Source organism: Monodon monoceros, unplaced genomic scaffold (assembly GCF_005190385.1).
Source record: "Monodon monoceros isolate NGI ecotype Baffin Bay Population unplaced genomic scaffold, NGI_Narwhal_1 Super_Scaffold_1, whole genome shotgun sequence".
Classification (NCBI taxonomy): Eukaryota; Metazoa; Chordata; class Mammalia; order Artiodactyla; family Monodontidae; genus Monodon; species Monodon monoceros.
Genome location: NW_021703765.1, coordinates 3,671,560 through 3,694,421, shown reverse-complemented (window position 1 = coordinate 3,694,421; position 22,862 = coordinate 3,671,560). Strand labels below are relative to the sequence as shown.

The 22,862-nt window shown below is 53.9% G+C and overlaps 1 protein-coding gene across 3 annotated transcripts in view; it reads left to right on the top strand.

Moving 5' to 3' along the window:
• Positions 1–7,227, top strand: part of ZNF407 (zinc finger protein 407) — a 418,202-nt gene extending 410,975 nt beyond the window's left edge. For 2 of the 3 annotated variants that reach the window (XM_029229939.1, XM_029229948.1), the window contains exon 9: positions 4,784–7,227. In XM_029229939.1, the coding sequence (XP_029085772.1) occupies positions 4,784–6,117 (1,334 nt within the window). In that variant the 3' untranslated portion in view covers positions 6,118–7,227. Of the gene's footprint in view, positions 1–2,319; positions 2,612–4,783 lie in introns of those variants that run through there. The other variant, XM_029229956.1, reaches the window with a different exon arrangement.
• The last annotated feature ends 15,635 nt before the right edge of the window (positions 7,228–22,862 follow it).

Genomic DNA, 22,862 nt, shown 5'->3' with positions numbered 1-22,862 from the left:
AAAAAGGCTGATTTAGACACCCTATTTGATCAGCTACTGTTAGCATACTGAAGTCCTACGTTGTCTTTGAAAGCTGTCAAGTGTAATGTAAATAATATGTTGATTATCGTGCTTCATTAAAGATTTGCGCAGTTTTGGAGCAATAACTGTGACTAAGCGGTTAAGGATAAAATCTGTACAAACTTGCTGTGTTCCAGATACTGTATCCATCTGGCCATTTGCATCAGTGAGCATTACAGTTCATAGTTACTAGAAAGATCTCAAAAATTGAAGTTGATGTGCCCAGTAAATTCTTGGTCATAGCCCAGTCAGAATGTAAAGTTACAGAAGAGATTCACATTAGTTTAAATGACACTTGAACTTCTACATAGCTCAACATGAATTCATTATGGGCGAAATGGAAGAGTCTTCAGTGGGTGAATCTTTTTCAATCTGATCGAGGCTGTTACATTTTATAGGTGCTATTTTTCAAAGCAGTAGTGACAGCACTCGAAGTTATTCAATTGCTGAATCAAAGATAGACCTGCACTCACGTTTATGAACCGCGATGGGCTCACTGGGCTCGGGCTGAGCCGAGGTGAAGATGTTGTTGATGATGAGCTTTGTCACACCCCACAGTGACAGCAGTATTTACCACGTAGCTCACTTAATGGTCTGGACGTGGCTTAACCCACCTCCGGATTCAGATACAGTCAGTAAGTAGTTCAGAATGGCGTAATTATCAGTGCCACACAGGATCCAGAGGATAATTCTGCACCCAAGAGGCTTCGCGTCCAGTTGCAGACTGAAGAAGGGAATTGCCTGGACTCAAGCCTGTAGCATTTCCCTCAGAGAATACCAAAGAGCAGGGTATCTGTTCTCTCCCAGCTACAGTAGTTCCTCCTCTTTTAATGTAAGGGCAGTAATCAGGTAGGGACGGGGGAGGGTGATTTGAAGGATGCCTTATTTATGTCTTGTATCCATATTTCTTTTTTTCTCCCAAACTCTAAACTGAAAATGACCTTGGATTTAGAGAATGGGCAGAAACAAACTGGATCAGGTTCAGAGTGTAAGGAAGGCACGGGCAGTGTTCCATCCACGGGAGAAACGTAGAGGCAAGGGGAGGAGTTGCAGGCCTAGCAGAGGAAGACGTTGGCAAGTATGGTAGACAGGAGATCTTGGGGTCCTAGCAGGTGGCAACTTGAGCAGAGATGGCGACACCCACCAGGTGAGACCCAGGCCTACGTGGAGGGGTGAACTCAGAGCCCGTGGGGTGCCTCACCCATCGGGCAGGGCTTCTGCTCCTACGCTGAGCCCCGTTCTGACCTCTTTGACGAGAGATAGTTCAGGAAGATTAAAGTTCAGAAAATGCCCACACGATTAGGTTAAAGCATACGGACCACAGGTGATTCAGCCCTTTTCTTCTAGGGTCTGAGTGGTTTAACCTGATTTCATGCTTATCTTCTGAGCTCTAATCCTCCTGAGGGTCCCATGGTGAAGGGTGTGTTTTCCTTTTGTAAAGCAGAGGGTCACGGGGAGGTGGAGGGGATATCTCTAAGGCAGGCACATCCCTGGGCAGGTGAGTTTAGACACACTGGGCTGATTCCCTAAAACTCTCCATCTGCTCACATAACCTTGGGCCAGCCTGCAGAGACCCTGGGGTAGGATTCCCAGTGTGGGGACTGCTGCCCTGTGCTATGACCGCCTGGCACCCCGCAGTGGGTGCTCGGTGGCTGCTTGCCACTGAACACCTCAGTCAGAGCTGGCTGGGAGCCTGCTTGTGTGGTCCCCATTGTCCCCCCCTTTCCTAGGAGGGTAAACAAGAGAAAGCCATAGTTAGGGAGATCATTTAGCTGGAATCGGCGACATTTGGGACCGTCCTCTAGGAAGGTTTGAATAGCTTTTAAGATGTGATGGTAGGGACTTCCCTGGTGGTCCAGTGGTTAAGACTCCAAGCTTCCACTGCAGGGCGCATGGGTTCGATCCCTGGATGGGGAACTAAGATCCCACACGCTGCAGCCAGAAAAAAAAAAAGATGGTTTATGTTGGCCTGGTTGGTGAGGGCACGGCTGGACCTGGTTCACCTGCCGCTGACTGCCCAGCCCCGAGCCGCGTCCGCTGGGCCCAGTGTTCCGCATTCTCTGAATGAGCAAACAGGATTTTCTGCTCCTGGGGACGGTCCCATTGACCCACAGGTCTTTTCCTGACCACGGAGTCTATGGTTCCATGAGCTTTCTAAGATTCGCACTATAGAGAGTTCTCTGAGAAAGAATAAATGTTAATCGTTCCTAATCTTTGCTTACAAAAATGGATTACTTACACATTTCACTTCCTCACTAGGAATCAGAGCCTCGGAGGCTGAAAGTACATGGTGTACGGAAAATCAGTCCCGAGGACGCACCCCAAGCTTTGCCCCCACTGACCCCGCAGCACAGGGCCCCGGGAGACCCTGTGGCTCCCTCACCCTGACCCAGTGGGAGGCTGCCTCTGGCCTCAAGAGTTAAGGGGGATGCGGTGGCTTGACTTCCTGAGACTTCTGACCTGTGAACCTGTGGACGCAGAACATGAAACGTCCCAGCACACACAGAATGGGCCAGGAGTTTGCATTTTTATAACTTCACATATGATTCGCAATCCGGGACTATTGCCTGCAGTCTGGATGTGAGCCCGCTGTGTCCTCTTGGTAAATATGATTTAACAGCTTCTGTGGTTCCTGCCTGAGATGCTGTACCTGCTGAAAGGCAGGCCTTGTCTGGGTCTTTGCTTAAAGTGGACTCTGTATTGAAAGAAATGCTTTCATACGGACTGGCACCAACACAGTAAGCAAAATTGTTGTCTTATGTTTAAGGGATGTTAGCAATAATAATCTAATAAGTCTTAATCCTTTTTTCTACTTTGGTAAGGGTAAAGTGTGCTTTTCTTTAAAAAAGGACCTACATGAGGGAGACTAAAGTGGAATATTTTTAAAAAGTGGTTTGCCATTGAGATAAAGAAATACTATAGATCATTTAGAGATCATTCTCTTACTTAGGAGGGAAGGAGGCTGTAATAAAAAACTGATAGAAAATTAAGGACTTGAGGGAGAAAATAGGAACTCCGTTTAAACTCTTTTTTATGAAGACAGAGACAACAATTTTCACTCATACTTTCCCCGTCGAGTTACTAAACAAGCGTCGCCTGTGTCACAGGTGGCACTGGGGGCCGGGTGTGCACACACCCTGCCGTCCTCAGCACCCGCCCCTGCCTCTCACCCTCCCCGCATCCTTCCTCTTCCACCCTCGGTTCTGCGGCCAGAGCCTCCTTTTTGTAACGGGAGACCAGCTCAGGCCTGCAGCCCCGGGATCTGTTAGATGGGCTTGAAACTCTCAGTCTGGCGGCAGCCGCAGGCCTCTCAGGGCTGCTCTGCCTTCCTGGGCGGGCAGATGTCCAGACTTCAGATGCAGACTGAGAGGGACAGTTGCTGTCTGATGGGACCGACCATCGGGCTGAGGCCAGCAGCCTGCAGGCGCTCTCTCCCCAGTCCTGCCCTCCTCTGGGCTCTCCTGACCCCTGCATTTTGCATATGCCTTTGTCCCAAGGGCTTATCTCTGCATTTTCTGAAACAGTCACAGTGTTTTCACTAAGAGGAATTTGGGGCTCGTATTTATGATAATAAATGCTGTACCCTCTGTCACAGTTCTAAAACAGATGCACTCGTTTTACTTTCCTGCTTAAAAACATTCAACAGGTGTCTTCTCTCCACAGACTGTGGTCCAGATGTCTTAGTGCCTCCTGTCAGAAGAGGCCCGGAGAGCCTGGCGGGGGCCGAGCTATCTAATCCCCTAAAAGCCAGCCCAGCCCAAGCCCCCGGCCCCCCAGACTCACCTCTGCTTGGCCCTGGGCTGCTCTGTCTCCAGGCTCTTCCCCTTCCCAGCCCCAAGGGAGAGCTTGAATATTCCTTTCCCTCCGGCTGGCTGTGAGCCTGAGTGTGTTTATTCTCTGCTGTAGTGCTTCTCACCTTACACGATATTTAAGTCATTCAACAAACGCATCTTTGCTGAATGGTGGCTGCATGCCAGGCGCTTGGCCAAACGTCACAGCGACAGAGTGGCATCGGCTCTCGTGGCTGACGCGGCTGCGCACTCAGTTCTGGCCTGTCCACCGCCCCTGAGCCCCGGCGGCAGAGCCCCTGCATCTGGGCTGGGCGCACGGGGCTCTGCCCACAGGCCTCCGGGGAAAGGGGGGGGGGGGCACGCCTGGCGGGCCAGCCGCCTTTGCCCCCAGCTTAGCGCCCGACACAGAAGGTGAAACTCATAGAGCTGTGTTTATCCAGGGCTTATTTATAAATTTAATATGCAGAGCTTTCATTCTTTTTGTTGAAGAAACAAATGTACTGTAGCTAATATTTGGACACTAAAAAAAAGATTTTTCCTTTGGGTTAGGAGATACTGCTACTGACTGTTACTGGACTGCACTCACCACCACCGACTGAGTATCTTGTTAGAAATGACCGTAATTGAGAGGACTCGACCGTATCCCTTCCCCAGGAGCTGAAAAGCGAAGGGAGGCCGATGAGATTGTATCCGGACAGTAGACCAGAGGTGTGGGCATCGCCCACTCACAGCACAGACGTCCTCTGTGACCGCTCTTAGCCGGGAGCACCCGTGTCAGATGCCTTCGAGCGCCCAGCGCCAGCCCGAGGCCCCGAGGCTGGGAGCCGGCTGCTCTGAGCAGCTGAGGTTCTAAAGCTTCTACGGAAGAACTGTCTTACTTTTAAGCCTGAAAGTCATTTTTCTGGACTCTAACTGGTCCCTGTCTCCCCTAGGCATTGTGTCCAAGTCCTACGAATGCCGTCTGAAGGGCCAGGGGGCCACGTTCGTGGAGACGGACAGCCCCTTCACGGCGGCCGCGCTGGCGGAGGAGTCTCCGGTCAAGGACAGGCCCCTGCAGGGCAGCAGGAGGCCGGCGGCGCCGCCGGAGCCGGTGCAGCAGGTCATCATCATCCAGGGCTACGACGGGGACTTCGCCCTGGACGCCTCCGTGGAGGAGACGGCCGCGGCCACGCTGCAGACGCTGGCACTGGCCGGCCAGGTGGCCCGGGTGGTGCACGTCACGGAGGACGGGCAGGTCATCGCTGCGGGGCAGAGCGGGGCGCCCGTGGGCGGCGGGGCGCCCGGGCCTGGGGTGCCGGAGCAGCTGGCAGACGGAGCCACGCAGGTGGTGGTCGTGGGGGCCCCGATGGAAGGCCATGGCATGGACGCACCCCTCAGCCCCAGCGGGGCTGCAGTTCAGCAGGTGACCAAGCAGGGGATTCTAGACCTGGCCGAGGCCGGCATCCCCCCGCCGGACACGGCCTCGGCCTTGGACGCCCTGCTGTGTGCGGTCACCGAGCTGGGAGGGGCGGAGGGCCGGGCCGCGGCCGAGGAGAAGGGCAGGGCCGGCCCCAGAGACGTGCTGGTCCCGCTGCCAGGGCAGGCGGCGGACCCCGCCGCAACCCCGGCCGAGGCCCACGAGATCCACGTGTGCCACGACGTGCAGGACGGTGGCACCGCCCTGGAGCCCGCGGGGGCGCTGAGCCGCGCGGTCCGGCCCGCGGCCCTGATCGCGTCGCAGGAGCGCGCCCAGCTGGCCTTCAGGAAGGTGGTGCAGGGCGTGCTGCAGTTCACAGTCTGCGACCCGGCCGCGGCCGGCCAGCTCATGAAGGACGGAGTCACGCAGGTCATCGTGAACGAGGAGGGCACCGTGCATATGCTGGCCCGGGAGGGCTCCCAGATCATCATGCAGGAAGCCCAGGCCCACGGCCAGCGCGTGGACCTGGCCGAGTCGGACGGCGAGATCTCGCAGATAATCGTGACCGAGGAGCTGGTCCAGGCCATGGTCCAGGAGTCCGGCGGCGGCTTTCCCGAGGGGGCGACTCATTACATCGTGACAGAACTGCCCCCGGGGGTGCAGGACGAGACGGGCGTGTACTCGCACACCGTGATAGAGACGGCCGGCTCTCAGGAGATCCTGCAGGCCGGGGCCGCACTCAGCGCCGAGGCCGTGGTCCCCGGCGAAACAGAGCAGCTGACGAGCATGGTCATATACACCCAGGAGGGCTCCCCGGCGGCCGCGGTAATCCAGAGCCATAGAGAGAGCAGCGAGCTCCACGAGGCCTGAGCCCGGAGCCTTGCCCCACCCCCGGCACCGGGCGGACGCGGAGCGACCAGCACCCAAGGCGCGTGCTCCCTGCGCTCCGTTTGCAAAGCCTTCGCGACAGTGACGGCTGCCGCCCGGGAGCGCACACAGGCTCTGGGCCGGGTGACGTCCCTGCCAACCGCGCGCACGGGGCACGTGGACGCGCAGGGCGGGAGCCCGGCGCGTGTGGGGCGGGGCCGCCGGAGGCAGGTCTGTCTACTGTTTGGTTCTTCTCTGGATGCTCTTCCCTCTGTTCTGTCCGCTGTGCTGACGAGAAGCTAAGTTGTTTTCTCTTTCGTTCCCCCCACAAATGTTTTCCCGTTTCAGTTGTGGAAGGACTGTGCCCCAGCAGTAGAAGAGTGACAACAGTGTGTCTCATGGCTTGAGACACAGCTGCCCTTGCAGTCCAGCATGTCGCTGTTTTAACATTTTATTACACGTTTGGTTAAAAATTGCAGCTACACGTATTACCATGTCGAAGCGGTCGGCTCCTCTTCATTTTTCTGGAAATTTTAGGATCGCAGCGTCCCCAAACCAAAGGCAGCCTGTTCATTTCATGTATGGATTTCCTCCCTTCAGGCATCGTAGGTGTGGTCATCGCCCTGGTTGCTTCTGCTTAAAAGATTCCTTCTTAAGCCTACGGTTAAGAAAAGCCTTGGCGTTTATATTCAGTTAAAATAAACCTTGGTTAAGAAAACCCAATGCTTCTAATTTTGACTTAGTTTCATACAATAAAGTCTATATGAAATGTGCACTCTGGAAAATATTGTTTGTATCAATATTTTGCTTTTATAGCAAATGTTTCTTAGTGTCGATATCATATTCGCAGGATTTCTCTGTGGTTTCTGTCCACGTGAAAGAGCTGACATCAAACATTAGTGGTAGAGAGCCGTGCCCCGCAGCCTCGGCCCCGGCAGGACTGTCTGTGCTTCACTGTGGGATCATCGCAACTGTGGACGCGAGTTCATAGCCGGGTGACTCGTGTCTTGATACGACTGCTCCTTTTCCTTTTCCAAAATTGTAAAATCATCCCCTCCCCCAAATGCAAAGGTTGTTTCTGTTCTGTTTCTCTTTTCTTTGAAATAAAAATTATAGCATTAAAAGATAATGATGACATTTTCTTTCCAGCAGCCAACCAATCAATGGGCAGCTGTAAAAACTGAAGAGAACTGGCCTGCGTCTGACACTCATTTCCCTTCCCCATCTGCCCACGTCGAGTGTGCTGGGTTCCGCCGGCCATCTCTGTAGCCCAGTGCCGTTTTCTCAATGTTTGGCACGTGGCCCAGTTAGATTCTGGTGACAGTAACGTAGTCTGTCATGCTTAGTATCTAAAACTTGAGACGATCAGAAGGGAGAGAAGGAAGAGAAAATGGCACCGTTTTGGTCTAAATGAAAGTCCCGTTTACACCTTCCCTGAGAGGTGAGCTTGGAAACGAGCCTGGCTGGGTTGCTCAGCCGGCTACCCCTCCCCTGACCTCGTCCTCAGAGCCCTGAGTCCCGCCCATCCGAGGGCACCTCCCTTGATACAGCTGCCCCTCCAAAAAACTAAAAGGGAAAATTTCAGGTTTGACACCGTGATTCAGAACTAGCTGGGTTCGACTTGCTCCAGATGCTTAAAAACGGCCGGGCAGTTCCGCTGCTGTTCAACACCGTCTTAGGCAAACAGTGACAGCAGCAACTCCCGCGTGCTGTCGGAATGAAGGTGACCTTTACAAAATGATGCCCCTCGCCAAGCTTCTCATACACGTTTAAAGAAAAGGGGGGGGGGGCGCGTATGTTTTTCAGTGAGAATATTTCTTCTTGATCATTCCTCCCTTAGCTGTAGCCTGCGGCCCTTGGCTTGGACGCTAATCCCTAGCCGCGCTGAGTGCTGTACGGCTAACCTTTCTGCCGCAGTCCTGGGTGTTGACACTGACATGCTGCAGTTTACCGTTTGTGATTTATTTAGGGTAAATATGTCTCGGGTGGCATTTAATCCTTCATGAAACCAGTGTAGCCTGCAGTGTCAAACCAGCAATCACGTTGTATGCGCTGTGAAAGGAGCAGGCCTTTGCAAAGGAAAACTGGACCGAAGGTGTTTCAAGGCTCCGAAGGACTGCAGAGGAGTCACTAAGCTCGTGTGTCCTGTAATTACCTGTAGAGCCGGGTTAACGTGGGCTCCCGTTTCTCTCTCCCTACACAGCTACTGGAATGTGAGGGGATTGAAGCAGCACATACACAACTGTGGGCCTCGGAATGATGAGGCGCAGCCGAGGGCGATGCGGGCGCTCTCCCCGCAGCTCAATCGTCTGCAAGGGACACACGGCGAGCCTTAGCCTTCCTGGAGGTTGGGCTGGAGAAGACAGTAGAACCTTAAAGAAGTAAAAAAGCAAAGCAACAGAAATATTCACTTGGAGACTGTAATCCAAAAGGAACACCTTTTTATTAAACTACAGCCAATTAAACGATTGCGCCTCCAGGACCCGTGGCGAGGAAGCCGGGACTCCCTGACCGGATGAATCAGCCTACGGACGTGGACAATGCCGCGTGCATGGTGGAGAGTCGCCGCAGCGCCGTCTCCGTACGAAGAAAGCTCTAGCCGCATAAGGTCACAAGGGAAGTGTGTGGCTCAGACAGGCATCCTTCCGGATGCCTCTGGCCTCACTGAACAGTAGGAGCCGAGTGGGGGAGGCTTCTCCAAATCAAGTCCTACCCCACACAACGCCCAAGCAGACAGACCCACATCACCTGAGAGGCAAAGCACACTCCTCTTGCTCCCTGATTTGCTTTGAAGAACCCGGTAAATGTGATAAGATGCTGTCAGCGTAGCACTGAAAGTTCCATTCATTTATCAACTCAACCCAGACACGTGGACCCCAAGCCCTAGAAGACAGCCCGGAGGAGCCTCAGCCCGGAGTTCTTTGCTCAGTCACCTAACAGGTCATGCAGAAGACCCCGCGGAGGTCCAGGCCTGGCTCTGGCCACGCCCACCTGCGCTGCTCGGACCCACCACCCCGCTGAGCAGCAAGGGCCCCGCTGCCTAGTAGCACCGCGTCTAGGAAATCCTGTGACCAATGGGCAGAATTTGTATCTCTCGGTTCTATCAAATCTTTTGTTATCCCGAACATGAAACAATGGCATAAGGAAGGAACTGAAGTACCAGCTTAGACTCCTAACCCAGAGTAGGTTCTAGGAAGAAAATTAGGAAAGAAGAAAGGCCCTTCATTGAGCAAACTACAAAAAGAGCTGTTAAGTTCTCACTCCTTTTACTGTTTAAGATTAGCCCATCATTTAAGAGAGCGCCCAGCGCACGTAAGCAACCGCCTCCTATTCCATCTTGCTGAAGAATACAGTCCGTTTTCTGCGCCTCTAGGGCGATATCATTTTACATGAAGAAAAAAGTTCGCTCAGATGGCAGTTATACGTTTCGGAAGCACCTTCTAATCAGGGTTTGGTGATTCATTATTAGCTTCAGCGGGCGATCCATCTGACATGTAAGGGGGAAAAATTAGCAGCTGTCACTGCGTGATGAGTTAATTTCCTGATAGGCCTGACACTGAAAAGCCATTTGGAGACGTGGCAGCGGCTGACGGGAAAACCTGGCGCCGCTTTTCAATTGGAGAGAGAAAGCACGGCCGGGCCTGGGCGGTAGCGGCAGCGGCGGCAGCGGCGCGCGGTCCGAGTGCGGCCAGTGCGCAGGCGCCCTGCGCCCTCGCCCCGGGGCGGTCCCCGCATGCGCCCGCGAGCCCACGGAAGGACCCGGCGCCGGACGTTTTCACGCAGAGGGGAGAGCGTGATGGTCTCCTCTTCGTGGTCCCTTTGGCAGTTTTCATAATTGGAGGTCGGGCTTTCAACTGTGGGATAATGGTTTGTCGCCATGAAAAGTAGCCCCGTGAAATAAATATTGTGGAGACTCTGGAGGAGGGAGTGAAGGTGAGGTGGCAGCGGGCGGCCCAGGTGGCTCGCGATCAGTGAACCCGGGACCCGGCCTCCCTCCAGTCCTGCTCGTGAACTGCGCTTCCCCAGGGGCCCCCATTTCCGGCCAACAAGTTGGGAGAAAACCCCGAACATTTTCTAATACAGGGAAGATGGAAATTAGGAACAGAGAACTCAGTATAAGACCAACTTGTGTCACCAGGAGGGACACGCATGGTCTTCGTGGAGGCAGGTACTTGATGAAGAATTCGCGTGCAGGATTCTAGAATGGGGACCAGAGCTGTTGGCACCTGTGCCCGTCTGCGTGCCAGCAAAGCGACAAGTGCACAACGTTATGGAAATAAGGGGAAGTCACTTAAGCACTGTTTTGCCTTGGATTCTGGTCTGTAAAATCACTGAAGCAGAGGCCTCGTGAGGAATCTTCGTCTCGAGAAATAAGCCTGAGATAGAGAACCTGGTGGCTCCAGCTCAGCCCAGGATTCCGGTTTCTCCAGCGCAGTTGGACGCGGAGGGTGTGGGACAGCGCAAGCCCAGCCAGGAGACGGACAGAACCACCTGTTCAATCACATGGTCACAAAGGCCCATTAGGAGAATTAAGTAAATCCATTATAAATCTCTCAGTCAAGGAATCTTTTACTTACTCCATGGCTCTGCGTTTTCCATACCTTTTAATAAATTCTTTTAAAATGACCTAATTTCAACATGACTTTCAGCATCATGAGAAGGCATTTTATCACCGGGATAAACAAGAGCACATGAAACAGTCCACACTGTCGCTGCATTTCCAGTTCGCTCCAGAATGGCTCGCGTTACTCTTCAAATGACTTTTTAAGTAGAGGGATAAAGGCAACACGAAGTCAACGTTTGTGTTTTAATTTCCAAACTGGGTTCGTGTTTGGAGATGAGGAGCTTTGTTCAGGCTTATCTGGGGCTGCCAGCTGCCCCAGGCGTGGGAAGCGGTCAGGGCAGTGTTGGCTGGGAAGGGGTCCCCTTAGCAGGATGGCCTTTGTCCTCTGGCCCTGCCCCTCCCCAAAGCCTCAGCGGACCTTCAGAGCCACTCTGACCCATCTGAAAAGGGGGCCAGAGCCCTAAGGGAGATGCATCCGCCTGGCTGGGTCCGCCTTCCGCCTCTGCCCCTGTTGCAGGTCACCGAGGTGAGGATGCTTTCGCGTCAGAGCTGCCCGATGTGGCCTGTTACGGAGCCTGGCTTTACAGCGAGGCACTTTCCTGCTAACAGTGGTGCAGTCACAGGCATCTTGCAAGCCGGTTTCTCGCCCTCATGGAGAAGAAGGCCCTGAGAGGCGAGACTGGGCTCTGGCCACGACACGAGATGTTAACTGGAGCGCACCCCGTCCCCGAGGATGTGATTTCTGGGCAGGTGCGAAGTGAGGGCTGTCCACCTGCTCCCTGCTCTGTGCGCTTCACGGAGCTCAGACGGCTTATCCTTTGTCTCTGCTTCCCCAACAGAGCGTCAGTTCAAGGGCAGTGTCACCTTTGCCCTCAGCTATGAGCGCAGCCTGGGACACCGTGGGCCCTCAGCTGGTCATCGTGAGTGAGTGGGTAAATACACAAGTTCTCTATTCTGCAGTCTTCCTCATTTTCATCTTCGCCTTCCTTTCTGTTTTTTTAGTCATAATTTTCTCAAATAACAAAAATCTTTGGCGTGAGTTGAGCAGTAGATGCAGTGTGAACAGAATTCTTATTGGTCAAGTGGCTCAACCCACATTTCTCTACTTATTTCCACCTTTTGCTGGGATTTCTTGATGAGGAAGGTCCTAAGACCAAACCTCATGACCAATACCGAGTTGAGTTCACGCGTGGTCGTGTCGTACGTGTCAAGGTGACTTTTGAGCTTTTTGTCAACGGGAGTAGATGGCAGAAGATTTCCTCTTGGTTCATGATTACCATAATCTTAAGGGAAGCATAACAGTCTGTGCCTGTGGACCCCCGGCTAATTGTGCTCTGTTCTTTTAAAATTAGAATTCTGTGCGCTTATCCCCATTGCTTGCTAGTAGCCCTGAGGTCCTGAGCCAGTGCCATTTATTCCACCCATTATTCCTTCCTTGATGCCAGGAGAAGAAATCCTGGTGTTCTTGGTGGTCTTGAATGATTGTGACTTTTCCTTTTCTGGAGGGGGATCTTTGTGGTGGCAGGACATGCAGCCCCGACTGTGAGCCTGCTGTTACACACAGCTGCGTCCCTGATGCGGCCCGAGATGAAGCTGGTCCGTTAGAGACCAGAGAGAAACACCAACAGGAGGAAAGTAATACCAGGTTTCTCGATTCCAGAAAGGCACACGCTCACGCCTCAGTACCTCTGAAATCGGGAAGCTTCGATAGTGGCTTAGATCCAACCACACGTCTTTACGGAGCAGGTCTTAGGGGGAGAAGTCTTGGGGGATCCCTTGGAAAGAACAACAGGTATCCAGCAACCCCTGACGCCCAATTTCCAGTCACTTTTCATGGTCTAAGGAAGAAGGCTTATGCTCACAGCCACGGATGCATCCGGATGGGGCGGGACACATCTGGATGGGTCCCTTTGCCAGGGACCCGAGGGGTCCCACAGTGCAGTCCTAAGTGGGACAGCTCCAGTGTGGGTGGTGTCACAACTAGGGGTAAGGGGTGCTACTGGCATCTAGTGAGTGGAGGCCAGGGATGCTGCCGGAGCCCTGCGGTGCCGGGACAGCCCCCCTCAGACCGCCAGCAGGGCGCTGCCGTGGCTGGGAGGGCGACCCTGCTCCGCGTGCACGTGCCCTCTGCCGCTCTCTGCCCGCCAGGCCCTTGGCGTGGACCTTGGGGTAGCCTTGCCTGCAGCAGTAAGGCCTGCGCCCAGCTCGCCGGCCTGCTGGGTGAGTGTGTTCACAGGCTGGCCTGAGTCCTCCGAGGGGACAGGAGACCTGGGGTTGGACCCCTCGACACCCCCACCGCCCTCGGGCCAGCCTCTCCTCTCCCTCTTCCTGCCGCACTTTCCCGTTCCGCTGGACCGTTCCCCGGCCTTCCCTGCCTTGTGCACCTGCACACGTCCAGGCCCCCGGCAGCGGGCTCCCTCGCCCCGCCCACAGTCTGGTGGATGGGAGCAGGCAGCAGAAGCCCTGGTTCCCGCCCCACCATCTGAAGGCAGACGGTGACTTGCTGCTTCTCCCCTGAGCAGCTCCTGGGCAGCAGGTCTTCGAGGGTTCCCTGCCCTGCATCCAGGATGCTGACAAGAGGCACAACCCTGTGTCCTGGTCCCTGAGGTCAGCGTACTGGTGTCCCTCTTGGCACGCGGCAGCAGCGAGCGGCTGTCAGGTGCTGTGTGATCCAGACACTGACCCAGGCAGGTTTCCGCTGCAGGGACAGGAGGCAGGGGACAGCTGGTTCATCTCGGCTTTCCCTAGATGCTTCTCTCCTCCATTTACTTCTCCACTTGTGAGAGCTGGGATCTGCTCACTGATGAGTGTTCCTGTGTTTTCCTCTCGTGAATGTGATTTGGGTTTTCCAGGCCCCGAGCCCACCCTGGGCCCCTCAATCCCAGAAGAAGGCCAGCCCTGAGATGCCGTCGTGGGGACTCCCCCAAGGGAGATGCAGGTGGAGCCAGTCCGGCCGGAGGCCCGGGCCCCTGGGATGGGGGTGAGGGCTGTCCAGCCTCAGCCCTGGGGAGGGCAGCTGGAGAAGTGGCCCAGACACCAGCGTCTCTCCTGAAATGGCCTCCTCTCCCTGACCCCTCCCCTGCGGACCCTGTGGAGGGCAGGACTCCTGCTGGGAGGAGGCGCCCCCTAACCCACATGCCCCTTGAGGGCTGGGTTCTGCGCAAACCATCTTTGCAAAGGTCGTCATCGCTTTTCAGGCTTAGCAGCTGTGCCTCTGAAAGTGGAGCAGCACGCTTGGGGGTCTTGGGTTCTGACGGAGGAGTCGTCCCAGGGGGTCCCTGGGAAGATGCAGCAACGGCCCAGGAGCAGTTCTGGGGCCACCACGGGGCCTGTGGGTGGCCGTTGTGCCCCGTCCTGCCCCCTGCTCCCTTCCTCATTGTTCTGCACAGAAAGCTGGGCCCTCGCTCCTTCGGAGGCACAGCCAACCCTACACCAAGCCCCAGCATGTGGGACCTGTGGGAGGAGGGCTCCCCAGGCGCCAGCACCCCTTGGAGGGACAGCCTTGCGGGCAGGTGCAGGCAGAGGCCCGGGGCGTCGGGCTGTGTGCCTCAGGCTGTTCACTCCCGACGTGTGCAAGTATACGCATTATCTACACATGTCGTGCACCAGTAGTGTAACTGCACAAACACGAAAATAGAGCCATTCAAGGAATGAAGGTAAACTGTGTTTTATTGCTTGGCTGACGGAAAAGGCTATATATACTATCGTTACATATTAGGGCAGAATTCCCCTTTTCAAAAAGTGGGTGTCAACGGATGTTCGATAAATTGGCCAGACCTCGAGCTACAGTGGTGTCGGCTGGCACGGAGCTCGCAGCGCGAGGAGGAAGAGGGTGGGCTCAGCCCCTGGGCCCGCGTCTCTGGGACCGTCTCCAGCCCCTGGTCTGCAGCACAGCTTGTGAGGCTTAGCTTGGTGAAGACCACGACCCCTGATCTGGAGGCCACCGGGCCGGGCACGGGGGAGCTGCAGCGTGAGGCACTGCGCCGTCTGCTCTGTGGGCCTGTCTCTGCCCTCAGCACCTGTGACCGCAGGTGACAAGCTGCCCCGGTGAGGCGGCGTCCCCGTCCACAGATTCTCTTTGATTTTTTAATAACAACACATATCAGTAGACGTTCTGGTGTTTTCTTTCTGTACCCACTGGATCGTGGGCACCCACTCTGGTGACCCCCCCCCCTCAGAGCGCCCCCAGGTCCAGCGCCTCCCCTTCCGCTCTCGCCGCCCTTTGACCCTCAGAAGGTGCTGAGCCAGGAGCTGAGTTCAGTCGCGCTGAACGTTCGTGGGCAGGAGAGGAGCCGGGCCTGGCGGCCTGTGGTCTTCCCCTGGCTCCCCCTGCCGCGCCACCCCACCGCCAGGCAGCCGAGCGGGGCTCATCGGCAGGGGTCGCGGTGCACGCGGACTCCGTGAGGGGACCTGACAGCCTGGACTTCTTGGACTCAGCTGGGCATGAGGACTGAACACAGACCTGCGTGTGTCCCCTGCCCCAGACCCGCAAAAGAAAGCCGAGGACTAGCAAGGTGAGATCCTACAAAGATGCAGGGAGTGAGGGCGGCGGGCAACAGCAGAGGTAAAGATGGGCTTGAGGAAGGTGGGGGTGGGAGGGTGGAGCTAACGGAGGGACGTGGAGAAAGCAGGTCCTCGGCGGCGCCAGCAGGCGGGGCTCCCAGTCAGCAGGGGGCCGCTTGTGTTCCAGAATCAGGAGATGCTGGGGCATCCGTGCTGCAGGTGGAGTGGCCTGACCTCCACAGCCAGGCGGCGCCCCTCCCCCACTTCCTAATCCAAGGGTCGACTGGAAGCTTTTTCTGCCAGAGGAATCCAACCGGGGAAGCTCTGGAACTGGGTGCACAGCAAGGACTGGGGGTGCCGTGCGAAAAGTGGGGTCAGGGGACATTCTGTATACTGAGAACCACCTTCCCAGTCTCACCCCTGCTGGGCTCTGGCGCAGTGGAAACCAAATAAGTGACCCCTGCTAGAAGACCAGAGGATTCTTTTCTGGAGAAACAGAATCGCCCCAGAAGGAAGACCTCCATGGATAGATGTGGACGGATTTCCCAGTGAAGAAACCAACCACTGTCAGATCCCTCTGCAGCCTTCGTGCCGCACTTCCAATATCAGCGAAAGGCCAAGGAGCAACGTGAATCAAAAAGAAAACAAATAAGAAGGGGGAAAAGGAAGAAATTCAGCAAAAACATATTTAAAGGGGACGTCCAAAGCTGCCATTTGATAATAAGAGAATGCATGTTTCCATGAAATAATAACAAATGTCTGTATTTTTAAAAAGTAACAAGAAAGAACTCCAGGAACTTAAAAGCAAAGTAGATGCCATTTTTAAAGGTTCGTCAAAAGGTTGGAAGGTAACATCAAGGAAAGCTCTCAGAAAGTGAGACCAAAAGACACAGGAATTGAATATATGGGAGATCCAACAAATCAGAAAATTAAAATATCAATACGGGGGAACCTGAAACAAAGAGAAGTTCTAGAAAGGGAACATGGGGGAAAGGAAAAGAAAGAAATTATCAAAGAATTAATCCAAGAAAATTTACCAGACTGAGGGATACGAGCTTTCAGCTTGAAAGACCCATTAAGTGCTTAGCAAAATGAATGAAGAGGACCATACTAGGCATATCAACATGGAATTTCAGAAGCCCAGAATATGCAATACTGAAAGCTGTCAGAAAAAAGTGACAGATCACACAAAGGAAGTCAAAAGAACGTCATCAGACTTCTGAAAACAGTCCTGAATACTGGAAATCAAAAAAGGGATATCTTCAAACTCTTTAGGGAAAATTTTATTATCCAAGAATTGTATATCCAGCTGAACTATCAATCAAGTATAATGGTACAATAAAGACGTGTCAGATGTGTAATCTCTCCAAAGGTCTGCCTCCCGTGTGCCTTTCTGCATGAAGCTGCTGAAACATATGCTCTTGCAGAAGGCAGATCCGTCTTGAGATTCAGGGACAGAAGATCAACCTGGGAGCAGCAAAGGGAATTTCCAGGATTCTTATTAGAGCAGGTAAAAGGAGGGCTCTACGAGAAAAAGAACAGGAGTGATGGATGACTTGGTATATTCATTTGTATGGAAAATATGTTAAGAAAGTTTGGATAGTTTGGAAAGAATGAGTGACGGCATATTAAAAATCTAAGCTGGTAAAAACGATGAGGTAACATTAACGCCGGTAAAAACTAAACAAGTGTATAAGAAAGAAAATCAAATCACCTGGTTCATCAACGAACAATATTTACATAGTCATCATGCTGATACCGAAGACGAGTTTAATAAAAATGGTGCTATAATTAAGCTGGGAGGACGGAGGGAAGGAGGTGTTTAAGATGAGGGTACGAAATCCTCTGTCCTAACGGGAAGTTAACAGACTGGTGTCTCCAGTCTACACATCAGCTTGACTGTCAACAGACTGCAACAGGCTTCTCCCCCAGACGGCAAACTAGCACAGTTACTGGCTCCCTCCTCCAGATCAGCCCCGGAGAAACGGGGAAGGGCCTGAGGCGGTGGCAGCAGCCCTTCGTTGGGCTGTTTTTTGTTTGTTTATTTATTTATTTTTTAACATCTTTATTGGAGTATAATTGCTTTACAATGGCGTGTTAGTTTCTACTTTATAACAAAGTGAATCAGTTATACATATACATATGTCCCCATATCTCTTCCCTCTTGCATCTCCCTCCCTCCCACCCTCCCTATCCCACCCCTCTAGGTGGTCACAAAGCACCGAGCTGATCTCCCTGTGCTATGCGGCTGCTTCCCACTAGCTATGTGTTTTACACTTGGTAGTGTATATATGTCCATGCCACTCTCACTTCGTCCCAGCTTACCCTTCCCCCTCCCCATATCCTCAAGTCCATGCTCTAGTAGGTCTGTGTCTTTATTCCCGTCTTACCCCTAGGTTCTTCATGACCTTTTTTTTTTTTTCTTAGATTCCATACATATGTGTTAGCATACGGTATCTGTTTTTCTCTTGAGCTGGCTGTTTGCGTGGAGAGGGCTGAGCTCGATGTGTTAGCATACGGTATCTGTTTTTCTCTTGAGCTGGCTGTTTGCGTGGAGAGGGCTGAGCTCGGGGTCACAGGGCCGCCACCGCCGTCGCTTGAGGAAAACTTGAGTGAAAGCCACCTCTTGCGCTGTACGCGCCTCTGACCCCTCACTGCAGGACCCCGGGCTGACCTCACACTGTGGGTGCAGAGGTGCTCAGGACGGAGGGCCCAGCCTCAGGGCCCTGCGGCTTAAACCCGGCACTTCCTGCTTCAGGGCTGCTGCTTCCTTTAGTATTTGAAGAGCTATAGTTGTCTGAATATTAAAAAAATAATAATAAGTAAATACACTTAATGATGATGTAGGAAGGGAATAGTTCTGTGTTAAAAAAAAGAAAAACTGACACTTCCTCCATCCAAGAAGCCAAGCGCACTGAATTGATTCCCATTTGACTTGACATCTGCCCTGCTGCCCCACGGGATGAGCCCAGCGAGGCCTGACGGCATCGGGAAAGTGCCAGGTCACCGGCCATGGAGCGGGATGTCCAAACAAAGAGAGTTCTTCGGTCCACAGTCTGTGGGATGAAAGCATGTCGTTTCCCCAGTTTCTGGTGTACATGTTGGAAATCCTGCCTTCCCACCCCCCTTGGCTATTGGAAAACAATTGAGTCTGTTGCTTCAAATGGATTGATGATAATTCCTACCACTTAACCGTATAATAATCACCTTGGCCATGTCTAGTTATCTGAGCAAGAGACTAAATTACATACTATTGCACACCAAATAACTTTTAGAATATGTATTTAAATAGTCAGAAACAGCCAGAAGCCACCAGTAGACTATTCACATCTCAAATGGTTTTATTGACATACTCTGCCATCTTGAGTCTATTTACACAGCTCAATTAGAGGGTGTAAAAAAGGGGGAAGATGGAAAATGTATATGTGCTGTAACCAAGAAAGGAATGAATGATTCTCAGGAGGGGAGAGCTACGTGGAGTGGAAGATTTCATCAACGTCCTAACGTTGGTCAGCAGCGCTCAGGTAGCAAAATGGCGTTAGGCTCGGTCTTAAGTCTTCCGAATGCTTTGGCGTCTGACAGTGTGGTTATTGTTGCTTGTTCTTGGCTGAGTGTAGACTGGCTTCACGTGTGACCATCTCTGAATTTTGTTCCGTAGCCGGTGGCCGTGCTGTTGACCTTTGGGACTCCCCAGGGCTCTGATTCGGGTTCTGGATCCGCAGAAACATGTTGTATCAGGCGTGTGGCCTTTCGGGTCATAGTCTCCTTCTCTAGGTGCAATGTGCTAACAGCAGCTTCCAGCAGCTGGCGGACCTGGCGGAGTTGGGGCGACGGCCCTGCTGATGGGCCAGCAGGGTCGGGGCGTGGGTGGGAGGCTCTGTTTCCTTGGCGTCGTGCTTCATGGGAAGGGACCTGCACTGGCGTAAAGTCCTGGCCTCCCTTCTGCCGCAGTGCTGTGGCGCACGTCGGGGGAAAGTTTGGAGGAACTAGCGATTCACTTTCTTCTCGAACCTCTTCTATCCTAAGTGACCGTCTGCTCAGCTGCGCCAGACTTTCCCCGCGTGGGTGGGCTGCCCAAGGCCTACACTGCTTGGGAGGGGTGGGTGGGCAGGGGGCAGGCCGTCGGGCAGGCTAGTAACCCTTGTCAGCCTCGGATCCAAAGCCCAGCCCTTCAATCCGCGTGTTAGTGATAAAGCGGACTCGTCTTTGGCATCTTGCTTCTCAGCTGGTTCTGAACTCGGAAGAAAAAGAAAAGGGCATTAATTTTTTTTTTTTTTTTTTTTGCGGTACGCAGGCCTCTCACTGTTGTGGCCTCTCCCGTTGCGGAGCACAGGCTCCAGACGCGCAGGCTCAGCGGCCATGGCTCACGGGCCCAGCTGCTCCACGGCATGTGTGACTTCCCGGACCGGGGCACGAACCCGTGTCCCCTGCATCGGCAGGCGGACTCTTAACCACTGCGCCACCAGGGAAGCCCAGGGCATTAATTTTTGACGCTTTAAGTCCCCAGAGTGTAGACTTCTATTATGGACCTGAGCATTTGATTTCCTCCCCACGATAACAGCAGTAAGTGACAGGGACAGTCCTCCGATTTCCACCCCAAAGACCTGGGTCCCAACGCTGAGAAGAGTTGAGAGAGATGGAGAGAATCCTAGTGCCACCCAGACGCACCACCTGAGAGCGGACCGGCTGGGCCTGCTGGGACTCGGAGCAGGTTCAGGGAGCGTCTCTGGGCGCGGCATTAACCTGTCTTAAGAGAACAAATGCCGAGAGCCAGTCGCACAGCCTCGATAGGATGGCAACACAGGAAGCTTGCGTTCCGACCAGCAAATCCCGAGTTTAGACTCTCGGCTCTGCCCACGACAGTAGGATTCCATCTGTCTGGAATGAGACCTGAATGCTGAATATTTAAAACTATCCACCGATGGGTCATATCCACGATCAGCCTTAACAACCAACTAATCAGCCAGCTGTCCCCGCGTTTCCTAGCTTTTACCACAAGACTAAGACTGGGCCAGGTGCCCTTATGAATTCAAAGGGGATTGAGGCCTTGTCCTGTCCTGAGCCCCCGGATAAGATTACGTTGAACAGAGATACACATAGAGGCTAACATTTGCATTCAGCAACTTCACATGCGCAAATGGACCGTCACTCCAACTGAGTCACCAAGAAATCACGTGAGACCTCGAGGTTTGCTTTTCCCATCTCTCAGCGATGGCCTGGGCCGTGTGGCAAGGCCCTGAAGGCCCCTTCTGGCTCCGATCTTCCTGGGTCCTTGAAGGAGAAGGGGAGCATCTGGCTTGATGGCGGTCCACCCGTGAAGAAAGGTCGCACCTGTGCAATCCCGCCCCCATGGGTGCTGACTACTAGAAGCTCACCCATTAGCAGGGGTGCACACACCTCCCCACCCACAGTGCATGGACTCAGACGTGGCCCCAGCATCCACTTCCCTCCTGGGAACAAGATTGGCCACAGGGCACCTGCTGGGGTAGACGAGGTTGTCCCGTGGCCAGAGGTTCAGGAACCAGGTCAGAGGGGAAACAGTTGAATGAACTTACCCATAACGGTAAACCCAGAGGAAAGAAGACCAAGAAGAGACTGCCTTGAGACGGGTGGAATCAAAGGTACACACGGGGGTTGGGGGGGCGCGGAGTAGACACCCTCGGACTCACTGAGTTGCTGGAGAGAGCACGCTGCCCGGGTTTTCTGTTAGGCCTGTGGTCTGGACGGTGTCTGGGAGCCTGTTCAGCCCAGGCGTGAGGCGGGTGAGCTCTTCCACTCGGATGGCTGCTAAGGTCGCCCCGTAGGGTCTGGGAGTTGATTCAGTCTAGTTGAGGAGACGAGGAGAGCGTTTAGTGGAAGGAAGCCATCACCATCTCTTGCCTGGATCAATGGAATCACTGCACAACCAGTGGCAGCACCTCTTCTCACCCTGCTCTGTCCCACTGGCTCCACTACGGCCAGACAGTCTTCTTAATGTAGGTGACATGACTCCTCTGCTCAAGCCCTACGCGGGATCCCGTTACCTACCTGAGAAAATGTGAATTCCTTAATGCACTTCACACATCCCTGGACCATGTCCACCTGGCCAGCCTCCTCTGTGTGTCCCTGCATCAAGCCTTGGAAGGAGTGGCACCTCCATGCACCACCTGCCCGTGTCCCTCCCTTCCCTCTGCCCAGGGGCCTGGCGACCCGCAGCGCCCTCCCACCCTGCTGGTCCAGCGCTGTCTTCGCAGGGAAGCTGCCCTCTCTCCCTGGGTGGTGATGGCTCCACGGCAGCCTGCAGGTCTCTCCAGGGCGGGGACTGTGTGCGTCATCTGACTCTTGAAGCCATCGTGCCTGCGGGAAGCCCGCTACATGTAAATACTCAGTGCTGGACCATTCGATGGAGGAAGAAAGATGTGAGAGTCAGAGCCAGGGCTGTGGGCAGAACCATCTGAGGGATGTAGGAGATGCGCTGGATGGAGGGGTGGGGGGCGGCGGAAGGCCAGCCGGGAGAGTCAGGCATGCTTCGTTCAGGATGGAGACCACAGAGCCTCCTCAGTGGAGGGCACGTGCGCAGACAAGAGCTGCTTGCGGCTGGGCCGGCGCAGAGCAGGGAGGGAGCGTGTGGGGTGAGGAGGGAGGACACAGCGCGGCCACGTGGGCTCCAAGGCAGACTGGGGACTCTGGGCCGGAGGGGCTCCCCTGCACTGGCTGATGTCAGTGCCATCAGCCAGGTGGCCGCAGCCCTCCTGCAGCGCCTGTGTCGAACCAGTTGTGCTGAACAGCTCTCGGGCACCTTTCTCAAAGCGTGTCCCCTTGGCCAGCGGTTTCAAAACTTTTGACGGTGAGCTACAGAGAAAAACGTGTTTCTTAGGGCACCCTCATGCCCACATACATGAATGTAGACGTAGCTGAGAGAAAAGCTTCACAAAGCAGGTCTTACCCTTACTGCTGTGATGCGCCCTGATGTTTCCTAATCTATTCCATTGTATTTTTATAAAATTGCTTGTCATACCCCCTCAGTTGATTTCAAGATACCCCAGTAAGTCACCAGCCTGCGTTTGGAAGTCACCGCCTTGGACCATTAGCCTCAGAAGTACTTGGTGGGGAATTGTTAAAATACAGATTTCTGGGGCTTCCCTGGTGGCACAGTGGTTGAGAGTCCGCCTGCCGATGCAGGGGACACGGGTTCATGCCCCGGTCCGGGAAGATCCCACATGCCGCGGAGCGGCTGGGCCCGTGGGCCGTGGCCGCTGGGCCTGCGTGTCCGGAGCCTGTGCTCCGCAACGGGAGAGGCCACAACAGTGAGAGGCCTGCGTACCGCAAAAAAAAAAAAAAATACAGATTTCTGGGACTCGCCCCAGAAGGACCCAGGAATCCACATTTTAGTTGGTGCCACGGTGCAGGGGAATTTTTTTGTTTGTTTGAAAACTGATGTTTTGGGTAATACTGAAGTCTTTGCACTGGAAACCATTCATTAGCTTCAATGGGATTTTGTTTATTTAAATGTGTCTTCTAACTTCTCTTTCCTACGTTCATCCTTACAATGCTGGTAAGGTTGCAAGTAAAGCACTTTTAAGAGTGCCTGGCAAAGAATAAGCACTCCAGAATGTGAGCCATCATCATCTCCATCATCCCCATCTCCATCACCATCCCCATCTCCATCACCATCCCCATCTCCATCACCATCCCCATCTCC